At 49.8% G+C, this 15,645-nt stretch overlaps 1 protein-coding gene across 1 annotated transcript; it reads right to left on the minus strand.

The window, feature by feature from the left end:
• Positions 1-564: 564 nt before the first annotated feature.
• SPCS2 (signal peptidase complex subunit 2) lies at positions 565-12,844 on the minus strand. The gene is made up of 5 exons (XM_075717578.1): positions 12,806-12,844; positions 4,864-4,947; positions 4,363-4,523; positions 2,491-2,625; positions 565-868 (listed from the first exon to the last, which is right to left on the minus strand). Exons 1-5 carry the CDS (start codon positions 12,842-12,844, stop codon positions 682-684), a joined length of 606 nt encoding a protein of 201 aa, XP_075573693.1. The 3' UTR covers positions 565-681.
• Positions 12,845-15,645: the final 2,801 nt, after the last annotated feature.

The following is a 15,645-nucleotide window of genomic DNA, read 5'->3' on the forward strand; positions in this document are numbered from 1 at the left end:
GGACGCGTGGGACGGGAGAGATGTCGATAGGAAACAGGCAGCAAACACACAGGGACAGTCACAGCTCGGAAAAGCCCTTCGCTCTCTTTTTTTTTTCACCTTACAGATAAATTTTGTGGCTGAACGTACAGAAGTAGCATATTTATCTCCCCCCCCCCCAAAAAAAAGGCTTTTATATAAAACAATCCCCTAGCCCCCCAATTCGATAAATACAAAAATAAAAGAAAAGGTGTTTGCGAGCGGACAATCGTTTTACAGAAGGATTTTGTCCTGAATTCCTAACACAAAAGGGAAACGTGGCATTAGCGAAATGCGAACGATAAAAGCCCCGGATGCAGCATGGAGCCATTGGATAAAGCGCTGCCAGGTAAAAAGGGAGGAAGCCGGGGTAGCATGGGGGACAAGTTTTCCCCCTCCTGAGGGTCCCCACGAGCAAATCCTCCTCCAAGGTCTGCCCCAGAGGTGGCAGAACCAGGAAAGGCAGGCACACAGAGCAGCTTCAAAAAAAAAAAAAACCTTAAAAAAAAAAAAAAATCTTAGATCCAAGATTAAAAAACTCCCACTTATCCAAAAGGGAATAGGATTTCAGGACAAAAACAGAGGCAATGATTCATTTTCTTTGTTACTTCACTTTATTGGTCTTAATGTAGCGCGTTCCCAGGAGGCAGGCAGCGTCAGAAATCATTTTGTTTTCCTCCCCACGGCCAGACTATCATGCAGCTTGGACACCTCCGGCTCGTAGGCCTCCATGACTAACGTCCCGTTGTTATCGAAGAATTTCGCGATGGATTTGGTGAACTCGGCTTCCCTCTGCTGTTTGGTTTTCCCACTGATGAAAGTCAGCTTCAGGGTGTACTTGTCGTCAAACCTGCGGGAGGGGCAGAGGGATTTCAGAGCGGGATTTAAATCTGGCTCAGCCGAGCCACCAACAAAAAGCCGATGAGAAATCCTCATCCTCGCTAAGGGCAAAGCCCTCCCGGAGTGGAGGTCCCCACACGGACGCAAACAGCCGCAATACGCAGGCGTTAATTATAACACAATTAAAGATTTTTTTTATACTCCTCATGATTAATTTCACCCCACTCCTCATTTAAAAAGAAGCAAACCGGGAGCATTTGCGGCAGATAACCGCTTGGCACTGCTCCCGTCTCTAGATTGGGATGTCGGTTTTGATGAGTGAAACAGATTTGTAGGTAGAAAGGAAAATATTTAGGGTGATCCTACGGAGACAGACGGATGGAAACGGTGCACGCAGGGAGCCCGTCACAGATTACTTCTGAGTAATAATATTCTGCAGTGAATATTAATCACGAGTTGCCCAGGAAGCCACAAAGATCACGGCAGAGTAGCCGATCCCTGGCAGAAAGCTCATGTCCCGGTGCAGAGACCCCCACCATAACCTTGTTCTGAGGTTCAACAAGGCCAAGTGCCGGGTCCTGCACTTGGGTCACAACAACCCCACGCAACGCTGCAGGCTTGGGGAAGAGTGGCTGGAAAGCTGCCTGGCCGAAAAAGACCTGGGGGTGTTGGTCGACAGCAGCTGAACATGAGCCAGCAGTGTGCCCAGGTGGCCAAGGCGGCCAACAGCATCCTGGCTTGTGTCAGGAATAGTGTGGCCAGCAGGAGCAGGGCAGGGATCGTCCCCCTGTACTCGGCGCTGGGGAGGCTGCACCTGGAATGCTGTGTCCAGTTTTGGGCCCCTCACTACAAGAAGGACATTGGGGTGCTGGAGCGTGGCCAGAGAAGGGCAACGAAGCTGGGGAAGGGTCTGGAGCACAGGGCTGGTGGGGAGCGGCTGAGGGAGCTGGGGGTGTTCAGCCTGGAGAAGAGGAGGCTGAGGGGAGACCTGATCGCTCTGCAGCTCCTGACAGGAGGGGGCAGGGAGGTGGGGGTTGGGCTCTTCTCCCAAGTAACTAGTGATGGGCTCAAGCTGCACCAGGGGAGGTTTAGATTGGATATTAGGAGAAATTTCTTCATGGAAAGAGTGGTCAAGCCTTGGACCAGGCTGCCCAGAGAGGTGGTGGAGTCCCCATCCCTGGAGGGGTTCAAAAAAATGGGCAGAGGTGGCACTTTGGGAGATGGTTTAGTGGGCATGGGGGTGTTGGGTTGATGGTTGGACTGATGATCTTAGAGATCCTTTCCAACCTCAGTGATTCCCAGTTTTTACTTTCATTAAGAAATAACACAGCCACCAAGGCAGGAAACATGAAATTATTCCTCTCCCCTGAACTGGTTTAGTGGTGGAGTTGGTAGTGTGAGGTTAATGGTTGGACTGGATGATCTTAAAGGTCTTTTCCAACCTAAATGATTCTATGATTCTAATATTGCAAAGACCCCAATATTTTCCCCCATTTTGTTTACGAGTTATCCGAAACGCAGCTTTTCTGTGTTTTCTTCAGTAGCTACAGGCGCACACAAACTGAAGGCGTGCTGGTACAGCACCACTGCGCTCCCACTCGCTAAAAACCATGTTGCCGGAGCAAATGATACCGTTTGAGACTGGAGGAGAGCTGCCAAACGTCGTCGGGGTCCATCCCTGCAGGGTCTTTTCTGTGAGCTACGAGGAAAATACTCTTTTCTTTGTATGAGGTATAGATAGTCAGGATTCCCATCATCACAAAATATGTGCAAAAAAAGTTAAGGAAATGAACAAGCTGCAACTAGAAGTAGAAATTAGGCAGAGAAATTGCTTGGATCCCCTCAGACACCGCTGTTTAACCACCTCTCACAAAATTCTCATTCCAAACAGGACGCTTGGCCTCGTTAGCATGAGAAATTAAATAATTGGGACGCTTTAAATCTTTGCCGTTGCACAAGAGCATTAATCAATGCTGGGAAGTGGTGGGGCAAGGGACAATTCCCTAATGCGCTTTCCTGAAAGGGATTTCTCCAGCCTCATAAAACAGTTTGTTCGTGAAACCATGAAGTAAAGCGGGAATCACAAGGAAACAGTGATTTCAATTACTTTGCTAAATTTTTGGAGCAACGTCTGTCAGGAGATAGCGGGGAATACATGAGACCAAACGTGCCACAGAATATTAATTCCTAAGCTCAGCTCAAGCAATTAATCATTCTCATTTTCAGAATTAAATAATTTTAAGCGCCGCAGGACGAATTATCTCAACGTTTGTGCTGAAAGCCAACCAGGAGAACCGTAGCCTGGAACGACGAAACGACTCGCCCAAGCTCACGCAGCCGTTAGCGGTACGGGCCAGCAATAAGCTTCCAGGCTACCGGTTCACGCTGCCTCGCTGGTACCATCAAAACTGCCCTTGAAAGCGGGCCCGTCGGCCGCTCTTGGGAGGCACCGCTCATCCCTCACATATATTTAGGTTGTAAAACCTCTGCGGGCGTCTATCTCGCTAGAGGAGCTGCAGGGAAATCACTGTCACGCTGACCCTCTGAGCCCAAACAGGGGGATAAAAAACAAAAAACCCAAACACCCAGTGGTGCTGTAATATTGAAAATCTTACAGTTGAGTTCTAAACAGAGTTGACATCTGAACGTGACATGGTTTAGTGGGCATGGTGGTGTTGGGTTGATGGTTGGACTGATGATCTTAGAGGTCCTCTCCAATCTTAATGATTCCTAGTTTTTACTTTCATTATAAAAGATCCAGCCACCAAGCCAGGAGGCGTGGGGTTGCTACTCTCCCCTGAATTGGTTTAGTGGTGGCCTTGGTAGTGTTAGGTTGGACTGGATGATCTTAAAGGGCTTTTCCAACCTAAATGATTCTATGATTCTATGATTTAAACCCTGATTTGTAGCGTTACCCTCCTAAATACAGGGTCTGCTCCTCTTTGGCGGAGGTGCTGGCAAGAATTACCTCCGTTTTACTACTCGCTCTTGGTAACCGATCTGTCACATTAGGAAAGAGCAGATGTCTCTGTAACCAGGCAATAGGTAGAATGAAAAAGAAAACAACAAAAAAAAATAGCCAAAACACAAACCAAACCCACAAAGCTTTCAAGGGCTGAACTTTGAGATTAACACGCGAAGCAGAGGAGCCTCTGCGCAGTCGGTGTCTGGAATCTGGGAAATCACCTCAAGGCAGTCGGGAGCCTGGAGCGCAGATCAGCTGCCGACTCCTTTGACGTCAGCCAAATTGCTGTCCAGGCTTCCACACCGCCGCAGGGGAAGGCTGCCCCCCCCGAGATCACCCAAATTTAGGCGTGTTACACCCAGGCAGGCAGGAATTTTGCCATCACATGAAAACTATTTGATTACCAGCTGATCGCCACACCATGGGAAGTAAAATTCCCACAGGCTTGAAAATGAGAATACAGAGAAGGCTTTTCTTGCGCTTCACGGGGAAAATAAAATCTTTTTTGGTATAAATGAGACAACATCTGTAAAGGATATGATACAACACAAAAGGCAAGAACAGGTTTGGATTCAGGAAAGGGGTGCAGGTAATCCCAAATCAAAGCTACGATCGCGAAGAGACAAGAGATTGTGCAGATGATGAGGCGGCCATCGATCAAACGGAAATTTTCGACGTACTTGTATTTCTCCAGGAGAACCTGTGGGAGAAACACGCAACTGAGTTTATTTTGTGCTTTTCGTACATTTTACAAACTGCTTCTGAGACTATTTAGATAAACCAACCTCGATTATGTGGGTAAACTGAGCAGAAACTTTACACAGAATTAACGTCTGCATCAGTCATCGTAATAATTGCTGACACCGAAGCACAAACGCTGCCTTAGCCACGGGAATCACAAGAGATGCTACAGAACCAGCACGGATATGGGCACTTCACAATCAAACCAAAAAAGTTTCCAGAGTTTTTAAACTAAATATAGAAAGCTAAGAAAACAGAGCGTTTCCCAAGAGGGAGAAATCGGCAGTTGCAGAACATACCTTTTTGGCAGAATCGTCCAAAGAATTTTTCACAGCTGAACCGTCCCATTTATCAATTTTTACCGGCTTGTCATCGATCTTCCACTGCAATGGAAACCAAACGGAGTTAAGAAAATTTGCCACGGTTTAGCCTTTCGTTTTAACACGCTTGTTCCTGTTGTAAGCACAAAGATAGGAGGCAACCCAGAAAACACCTACCTGTTCGGGAAAACCTGACCAGAGATGGAGGGAATCCGGGGCCTGTTAACACAGCTGTAGCGCACCAAAAGTCACCTCAGCACCAACGCACCCATTACCCTTGCAGATTTAAGCTTATACACCTTGTCACGGGTACCGCAGATATTTGGTGAAGCGACTTTTTACATTGGTTTTATTCTAATTCTGATTCTGCGTTTGCTGCTCCCGCTGCCATGCACAGAAAGTCTCAGTTGGGATTTAATTCTTGCCTTCGAAGGTATTCACACTTTTCAGCCAAGTCGTTACAAACGGACTCTTTGGGGGCTGACAAGAAGAGGAAAATTTCAAGGCACCCTTAACAATCCGGGTACAAGGGGAGAACATGAAGGCACGAACAAGAAAACGTTTCAGTCAGACCACCCTCCAGAACGAAACCAAAGGATTCCATCACTCTTCTACATTCCGCTTTTCCTCATAATCTCTTCCTTCATCAATAACAAATCTCAGATACACGGGCTCAGCTTTTCACAGGGGTTAATTTTCCTCCGAACGATATCATTTTTTGCTGACACTATTCCTTTGAGCCTCAGACGCACACATGAGTTTGAGCCCTGTGTATTTGAAGTCATCAATTATTTCAAACAGCGGAGTGACTTCAGCTCAAATTTTAGCTGCCATTAGAAGCAATTCGCAGCTTCGCTCGTGTTATTTCCTGCTCCTGCAGCTCACAAGTTGGATTTATTAATTACCTGTCAGAAGAGCTCATTTCCTTTCTCTGGCAGGAATGAAACCATTTTAAAGTAAGATGTAGAACCTGACCTACTTCCCCTACGCTCGCACAGGGAAAAGCCTGGTTCTCCTTTGGACTCTGCAGGTACGAATTATTAGGTGCAGAGTAAACGTCACTTTGTGCGTGCACATGCAGTAACCGGTTTACGAGGGACAAAAGAAACAGCCAGAAAGCATTTAAAAGTCACGGATAACTGGGAAACAGCTCTCACATCAGTGTAAGTTGCAAAATATTTTAGGTGGTTACTTTTTTGTAGCCACCAGTTGTTCCTAAAGGTTAATTAGCACACACGACAATTGAAAGCCAAACCCTTTGCCATGAAAGAATACAGAAGAATTCTTTCAACTATTTATTTTTTCCTTATAAAAGCATCTACAACAGTTTTATTTCTTGCCTTTTGGGATTCCCAAAGATTAAAGTACCAAGAGCTAGACTAGGGAGAGAAAAAAAATCAAAACCTTTTTTCCTAATTAACGAACTGGAAGTCAGAAGTCTCTAAGCAACAACACCAACACCCAGTCCCTCTTTCCTTATCCCACAGATAAATCGAAAAAGCTTTGAAGAAACCCATTCGGGCTTGACCTCACCGCTCCCAGGTGCGCCCTCCATTTCTTGCAAGGGAGAGGAAGGAAAGCCAACGAGCCTGCGGCCGTGGAAATGTACGCCGCTGAGCAAAACCCTAAAACGCAAGCACTTTCCCGAAACAGCACCAGCTGCTTCCACTACAGAATTATTCTTGTAGGGTGCAGAAAAGCCCTGTTAGTTTAAAGACAAAAATACCGACTAGTAAGGCACGCGCAAGATGCAGCACAGCTGGATTCGCTACTGGATGCGCCCAATAACTCAACGCTGAACTCGGATGTGACTGCGGCGAAATATTTTGTCCTTTATTGTATTTGTGCAGCTGGAGTGAAGGCAAGCCTTACCCAGGAGGGACGGCGTCGTTCAGCCTCTGCAGAGTTTATTTTCGTTATTGATAAAACTCCCTGCAAAGGCTCAGTCTTTACAGCTGGTCACCCCTTCCCCCCGCTACTTTTTACAAATAATAAAGAATAAAATGAATGAGAAGTTTTTAAACACCACAAGGAACCTCAGCAGGCCATTTGAAGCCTTCCTTCAGACCAGATCTGTGTTTAAGTACAATTGTGAAGTTTTTTTTTTTTTCCAAAGGCCACTAAAGGAATCGTTTTGAAGAAGTAAAAAAATATATCTGAGCAAATATTTTGCATAATGGTTTTCCACATTTCCAGGGCTAAAACAAGACAATCCTTAGTATAAAATATGACAGCGTTCTCCAGCTTGTTCCTAAGGGAGAGCAAGAATCCAGACATACCTGGGAAGATGTCACTCGAATGATATTTTTGTGATATGTTTTACAATTAAATATTTAATACCGGAATCTCTGCTTTTGGCAACAGCATGGTTTACCTGGTATCAAAGCACAATGCATCTATCCCATCGTCAACGCTCAAGTTTTTAATCAATCTTATTATGTCTGCTTTTTCTTCCTAAAGCCTGCGAGGATGGAATCAAGGCTTATGCCAAAATTTCTTCTCTTCTCCTCCCAAATAATACCAACAGCTTTCTAGATATACTTGAAGACAGAACAGCTGGAAAACACTAATGATAAAAGCTCAGGAATCAAGAAATAAATGAAAATAAAGCCCAAGGCTATTTTTTAAAAAAAAACTCAAGATTTTAAAGCTATTTTATAGGCACCCTGGAAACCAGCCCTGGAGGCACAGGACTGCTAACACTTGGAGAAGGGATTTGCACGGAGGGGAATAATTGTACATAAAACGAGTCGAGGCACTGCCATAACGTATAGCCAGGAAGCCCGTGACAGAGCAAGAACTGGATTCTCGCTTCTCGCTCTCTGTCCTGAACTACCTGACACTGGAGTTGCCAGAGAGTATCAGTGAAATTTAACTGATACCGATCTCGAACAGAAAACCGGCACTTTCAGGGGTAGATATAAAGCCCACATGACATCGTTTTTGAAATAAAGCTGTTACTGGGGAAATAATTCTAATCTTAGATTGTTTAAAGCAATGAGCTGAACCAGCCGTTCTTCAGTTCGTGTTCAGGCTTCCCTGTGACTGAGGCTGTCCTGCTTCAAGACAGTAACAGCTGGATAATCCCAAAGCGGTTCATGTCAGAAGGGACCTTGTAACGGGGACGCATCTGGAGTTTGGGACTTCAGCCAGGGAGAAGCTTTAGCCCTCCCTTTACCTTGGTCTTGATGTTCCCACGAGGTCAGTTCTAGCACGGTACAGAACCACGGTGCTGCTGCTGCTTGTCTTAATTCTTCCAGGCCGATCTGCAGGACCAAAGAGCTAGGGAGAAGTTGGGATGCACTGCGCTGGCATCCGGAATGCCAGTGCTGTGGAAGAGGAGCAGAAGGAGGTGCTCAAAGGAAACAATCAACCTCCACGTTACCTCTGTGTCCAGATGTGCACAGAAACAGATGCACATCTGTACACTGATGTCTATATAGCAGTGCAAGCTTGGGCAAAACCTTCGATTGATGGCCGTCCCCACGTTCGGCTTGGAAGAGAGCCAGAGATTCAGTCCCTACCACCAAGTGCTCGTCCTCAAACAGGGCAGGGGAAAGCCTTCTTCCCCTCTCGGGTCTGCAGAACAGCCCTGCCTTGCCTGCACAGGTTGGGGAGGGAAGGCGAAGCTGCACCGATGCCCTGAGGAGCCCGACAGATGCATACACATCCGCTCCTCCAGCTACTGGATGGTATTTTTCAACCACTTACTCATTTTAAGCATTTCCGGTGCAAGCTCCAAAGGCTTCAAAAGAAAAGCTTCCAGTCTGACGGAGGAAAAGAAAAACCCAACCAGTTCAAAACAGTTTTTTAGTCTGGGTGTCATTTGACTCCTTCATTTTAAAAACCAAGTGGAAGGTTATCGTACTTGTCCTGAACACATCCTAACTATGAATAGCAAGTAAACACGGTGTTCTACAGCCAGGCACAGCTAGGAGGTGGATTTGGTACCTGAAAGCGTACCCATGTACAAGCAGGGCTTCAGAGCAAAGTCTGAAACATAGCCAGGGGGTTCCCTTACTTAAAAAACGAAGAATAAAATCAGAACTGCAATTTCAGAAAGCCGCAAAACCAATCTGACACTGGAAGCACACAAAGGCCCCAGCTGTTCCCACCCAAGTAAAGATGCTGCCTGCAGCTGGATCACAGCACAGCAGCAGGGGAGCATTCTGTTCTTCGCTCCAAAAAAAAAAAAAAAAAAAAAAAAAAGGGGGACAGCAAAACAAGTGCTTGCTTTCACAGATCACCGCAGGATCTGAGCGCTCGCAAGGCTCGTTTGTCAAGCTATCACCTACCTTCATTTAAATCCCTTCACAAGACTCCCTCATAAGCAGGAGGCACGGAAAAATCCTACGGGAGAAATTTCAAGATGTTCGTATCTCAGAAGAAAGACACAGCACAAACTTAACTTTCCCCCCCCAACCACCTTATTCCTTCTGTCCCTACTGTCAGCCTTATTTACATCACGTCCAATTTTAGCCTGCAAATCTTCTGGGTAGCTAGCTTGTCTCTTCAAATATTGCTCTGAAGTTTATGGCGCACTCTGAGTATGAGAAACATAAATAATCACGTTGTAAAGTAAAAAAAGATCTGTTGCTACTGCAAGAGGAGCACCAGTGTAGACCATATAAACTCTTCAAGGGGAGTAACGTTTCTGCATCTAATCCGTGTTTTCTATTACAAGGATGAAAAGAAAGTAACCTCCCCTTCCCAAACCTAAAATCAGAAACTCTTCAAACCAGGACCTGCAACGCCGCAGCCAAGGGAGGTTGGAAGAGTCTCAGCAGATGATGCACACCGGCTCCCTCAAGACACAGCCGACACCACAGCTGATTGCCTTTTCCTGTAGGCAGGGCTGCAGCTGACAGAGCAGCGAGCCCCAAACCGCAGGAACCCACCCCTCCACATAAATTCTAAAATAATGGTGACGCTGCACACCATGAGCCCGGCAGAAGCAGGATTTGTGAGTGGGAGAGTCCAGGGACACCTCGCTGCACATCAGTTCCTTCCTCTTCCTCTTGAAGGAAGAGTTGTACCAAACTCCAGCTAGCTCAGCCTCTGCCTTGGGAGGCAGGAATTCCAGACCTCACTCTCCCCAAAATAACAGTGCTGCCCGACTGTACGCAGAGTCAACATCCCCTTGTACCAGAGAGCTCCTTCTGGGGCCCAGGAGCAGAAAGCAGTTGTGGCAGTTGGCATTCAGGAAGTGGTTTTAGTCCTGGAGCTTGCAAAACCTTAGACGGTTTTGCTCTAGTAAGGACAGAGGGTGGTTAATAACTTAGTTTTGTGCTAAATGGGTGAAATCTCTAGGTGTTCGAGAGGACTGTAGCCACTGCTGCACGCCATTTTGAAGTGAGTGAGTGTGGACTCTTAGGTGGTCCTGGTTAAGTGCTGGGTCCTGCACTTGGGTCACAACAACCCCATGCAACACTGCAGGCTGGGGGAAGAGTGGCTGGGAAGCTGCCTGGCCGAAAAGGACCTGGGGGTGTTGGTCGACAGCGGCTGAACATGAGCCAGCAGTGTGCCCAGGTGGCCAAGGCGGCCAACAGCATCCTGGCTTGTGTCAGGAATAGTGTGGCCAGCAGGAGCAGGGCAGGGATCGTCCCCCTGTACTCGGCACTGGGGAGGCCGCACCTGGAATGCTGTGTCCAGTTTTGGGCCCCTCACTACAAGAAGGACATTGGGGTGCTGGAGCGTGGCCAGAGAAGGGCAACGGAGCTGGGGAAGGGTCTGGAGCACAGGGCTGGTGGGGAGCGGCTGAGGGAGCTGGGGGTGTTCAGCCTGGAGAAGAGGAGGCTGAGGGGAGACCTGATCGCTCTGCAGCTCCTGACAGGAGGGGGCAGGGAGGGGGTGTTGGTCTCTTCTCCCAAGTAACTAGTGATGGGCTCAAGCTGCACCAGGGGAGGTTTAGATTGGATATTAGGAGAAATTTCCCTCATGGAAAGAGTGGTCAAGTATTGGACCAGGCTGCCCAGAGAGGTGGTGGAGTCCCCATCCCTGGAGGGGTTCAAAAAACGGGCAGATGTGGCACTTTGGGACATGGTTTAGTGGGCATGGGGGTGTTGGGTTGATGGTTGGACTGATGATCTTAGAGATCCTTTCCAACCTTAGTGATTCCTAGTTTTTACTTTCATTAAGAAATAACACAGCCACCAAGGCAGGAAACATGGAATTATGACTCTCCCCTTAATTGGTTTAGTGGTGGCCTTGGTAGTGTAGGTTACTGGTTGGACTGGATGATCTTCAAGGTCTTTTCCAACCTAAATGATTCTATGATTCTAAGTGGGAAGAGGTCAGGAGGGGCTCCCTGATTTTCACAAACACTGAAAGAACATGAGAAGGACAAAAAAATGGGATAGTTAACACACAAATCTCCCTAAACTCACCCTGATTTAGCTTCCTAGCAAAGTACCAAAAGATACGCTAAACGTGCAACCCGTCCCAAGACTTTAAAGCCTCGGTGATAACCCATTACTTTTCCATTTGAGAAATATTTGAGCTAATTATGGACCTAAGACCACAACTCTCCAGACCGTACCTCAGCAATATACACACCAGTTCACAGAAATGACCAGATTTCATTTAAGTCATCCATGGGGAAGAAATGAAGGCACACAGATCAGCATGGGGGAGAGAGGGAAAGGAAGATAGAACGTTATCAATCGTGTGTACGTACTTCAGGTAGAAGCCCTGCTGAAACTATCCAACAGTTTCTCACAAAAGGATTCAGCTCCCACACCAACAGCGTGTTTCTCTTACCAACAACTCCTTTTCTTTCCAAAACAACTACACCTCAGCATCCACAGAACGCAGCAGGAGGAGCAGGAACGCCTCGAGAACATGATGCTTTCCAGAATTCTTGAAGGTTAACCGCAAAGCGCCGTCATTTCAAACCGAAAGCTGAACACATTTGCAGAAGTTATCCAGAAATATTTCATTAGCACACCTTCCCCTAAAAACATTCGCTCGACAGCTTAGTCTACTGTTCTAAAGGAAAAACACCGAGTTCTTAGGGATAGTAAGGATAACATCATCTCAAAGACACGCAAGAAAACTATACCCTTTAGAAATTGTGAGTATATCAATGAAAATCAGCGTTTTCAGTTGCAGTCATCTGTATTTTGAAGTTCAATGAAAGATGCCAAATACACCACTCTGAAGATACACCCTCTTGCACCCAGAGATACAGACACAACTGTTTCCATCTCCTTATGGGGGGGGGGGGGGGGGGGAAAGCCTCCGGGCCTTTAATTTCAGCTACCAGACTGCCAAATACCACAAAGAGCCGTGACACAAACACCTGACCACTTTAAAACTGAGCCGAGATCAAAGCCACTCTACAAAGAAGTTCCTTTAAACTACTGAGACAAAACTGGGCTCGGCAGCAGACTTTTAGGGTACGCTCTGCTCCCCCTGACCCCTCTGCCATGTCCAGCGTTACTTTCCTGGCAAAACACCCACCGGGAGCAGCGCAGCTGTACCGCTAGCCAGGTTTTTGTCAGGACGGTTGGGCTAAAACCGGCCACGCTGGCAGAAAAAAAAAAAAAAAAAGAACCACCACGAAGAAGCCGTCTCGCAGGCGACTGCTGCTTTCACGGCCGGACGTGCTCGCCCGGTGCCTCACCACAGCCTGCCCGCCGGCCGCTTCCTCCCTCCCCGCTCCCCCCCGGGGCCTCTTCTGCCATTTACCGCCCGGCTCCTACAAGGAAGCAGCAAGCGGGCGGTCGCGGAAGAGCTCCCCGCGGCCCCAGGGCTGAGGCGGGGGGGTACCCCTCAGCGAGGCGAGGGGGGCACGGAGGCCCGAGCCGGGGGTGGCTGCGGCTCGGCCCAGCGGCGGGTCAGCTCTAGAGACACTCGCTGAGGCGGGGAGCGGCGGCGGCGCCGGGAAGGGGAGCCGCGGGCGGCCGAAGCCGCACGGTACCTTGTCGAGCAGCCCGTTCCTGCCGCCTTTGGCCGCCATCTTCTCGCCGCCCTCCGCCCCCGCCCTCGCCGCGCGGAGCTGTTCGCTCCTGATTGGCTGCGCGCGGGGGCCGACGGGAGCGGGCGGGCGGAAAAGGGCCCCTCTGCACCGCCCCCCGCCGCGCTGCATGCTGGGATGTGTAGTCCGCCATGCCCGCGTCCTCCGTTGCTACGGCGATGGGGCGGCGCGGAGGGGAGGCGGCGGCGGTGCCGGGCCCGCTCGGGGAGCGGGGACGGGCGAGTGGCTGCGGCGACCCCCGGCCCGCGGGGTGAGAGGCGGGCAGCGCCCGGCCTGGGTCTGGGGCACGGGGAGGGTGAGGGGGAGAGGCGTGCGGGCCCGCTCTGGGCCGTGGAGGACCGTGAACTCTATGGTTGTCGGTGGGGGGGTGGGGGGGTGGCTGTGAGGGGGAGGGGGGGGTGCGAGGAGTTGGGGGGGGGGGGCTGTGGGGTGTGTGTGCGGGGGGGGGGGGGGGGGGTGGGAGGGTGTCCACGGGTGTCTGCGTGGGGTGTATGTGAGGGTTGGGTGGGCGTGGGGTGCGTGAGGGTGTTTGTGTGGGTGTACCGTGGGTGTCTGCTGGCGTGGGGAGTGTGTGCGGGGTGGACGTGGGGGTGTGAGGCTGTTCGTGTGTGTGTTTGCGTGGGGTGTGCGTGGGTGTCGGTGTTTTGGGGTGCTAAGGACGTGGGCTGTGTGCGTGCTGGGGTGTATTTAGGATCATCGAATTGTTTAGGTTGGAAAACACCTTTAAGATCATCCAGTCCAACCATTAACCTACACTACCAAGGCCACCACTAAACCAATTAAGGGCAGAGTCATAATTAAGTTCATGTTTCCTGCCTCGGTGGCTGGATTAGTTTTGAATGAAAGTAAAACTAGAATAGAATCACTAAGGTTGGAAAGGACCTCTTAAGAGCATCAGTCCACCATCAACCCAACACCCCCATGCCCACTAAACCATGTCCCAAAGTGCCACCTCTGCCCGTTTTTTGAACCCCTCCAGGGATGGGGACTCCACCACCTCTCTGGGCAGCCTGGTCCAATGCTTGACCACTCCTTCAGTAAAGAAATTTCCCCCAATATCCAATCTAAACCTCCCCTGGCGCAGCTTGAGCCCACTTCCTCTTGTCCTATCACTTGTTCCTTGGGAGAAGAGACCAACACCCCCTCCCTGCCCCCTCCTGTCAGGAGCTGCAGAGCGATCAGGTCTCCCCTCAGCCTCCTCTTCTCCAGGCTGAACACCCCCAGCTCCCTCAGCCGCTCCCCATCAGCCCTGTGCTCCAGACCCTTCCCCAGCTCTGTTGCCCTTCTCTGGCCACACTCCAGCACCCCAATGTCCTTCTTGTAGTGAGGGGCCCAAAACTGGACGCAGCATTCCAGGTGCGGCCTCCCCAGTGCCGAGTACAGGGGGACGATCCCTGCCCTGCTGCTGCTGGCCATGCTATTCCTGACCTTAGGAGATGTAACGAGAGGGGTGTGGGGGTGTTTATGTGTTGGGTGTGTGCGGGGTGTATGTGTGTGTGTGAATGGGGCATGTGAGGGTGTTCGTGGGTGTTTTTGTGTGGGCTCTTGGGGTGGTGGTGTGGGTGTGTATGTAGGGGTACACGTCAGGAGGGTGTGTGTTAAAGCGTTTGCGTGTGTTACATGATGGGATGAGTGGGAGTACGGGTGGGAGCGGGGTATGTGAGGGTGTTGGTGGGTATCTGGGGTGTATGGGTGCCTGTTGGGGAGCTGTAGTTATAGGAGTGTGTGTATTGGGTGCATGGGTGTATGGGCTCACATGTGGGGGTGTGTCCAGCGTGTGCAGGGCTGTGTGCCAGTGGCACGCGCATGGGTGTTCACGGGAGGGTGTATGTGTGTATGTGTGGTAGTTGTGTGCGTTGGTGTAAGGGAACAGGTACTCGGGTGTGTGTGAGGAGTGAGGGTGGTGTGCGTTCACGATGAGGTGTGCGTCTGAGTGGGGTATGTGTGGGGAGCGTGTGTGTAGGAGTTGTACGGATGGCTGTAGATCTGTGTGTGTGTCAGAGTGCGTACCAGGACGTGCAGCTGCGTACCCTGGCCGGTGTCCTCGTGTACCCTGTGCCACTGCCATCTCGGTGTGCTGGCAGTGCCAGCATCCGCATTGCACTGAGCATCGCTGCGTGGTGGTGAAGCAGCATCTTGCCTGGCTGGTGCCAGTGACAACGTTGCACACAGCTGCCTTCCTGCTTATATCGGTGCACGAACGCACAGTGTGCGCCTGTTGCAGGGGAGAGCTACCCCAAATACTGGCACCGTGCATGAACGCTGTAGTCAAACCGTGCCGTAGTATGTCAGAGCGGTGTCCGAGTGTGGAGACACCATCAGATGGCACTGGGAGACCATCTCCTGCTACAGGGGCACAGGGTGAGAGCGATGCAGCACCCTTGAAGTTTATTTCCGAGGTTTGGGGAGCAGTGACTGCTGTGGTTCTTTTCCCGGAGCCTCCACAAGTGACAAGGGAAAGGAGATGGGGGGAAGGAGGAATGAGGGGTAAAGCAGAAATCCCGTGAGTCGTTGTCCACACAGTCCGACTCACACACACGCTGGTGTCTGCGTTTTGCTATCTTGAGCTGGAAAATAATTTGCGTACTCCTGACACCTCATTTACTTCTCTCTTTTAGGAGGCAATGCTCCTCATGTCTCCTTGACAGCATTCCTTTGCCTACAGGCGGACACTTCATTTGTGGCTACCCTTGGGAAGAGCTGTTTAAAGCAAAGTCTCGTTAGAGCCAATGAAAATTTTAACCCATTTATTTGTTTCCCACTCTCCCCAGGAATGTTGCAGT

The sequence above is a fragment of the Pelecanus crispus genome, chromosome 1 (genome assembly GCF_030463565.1).
Source record: "Pelecanus crispus isolate bPelCri1 chromosome 1, bPelCri1.pri, whole genome shotgun sequence".
Taxonomy (NCBI): Eukaryota; Metazoa; Chordata; class Aves; order Pelecaniformes; family Pelecanidae; genus Pelecanus; species Pelecanus crispus.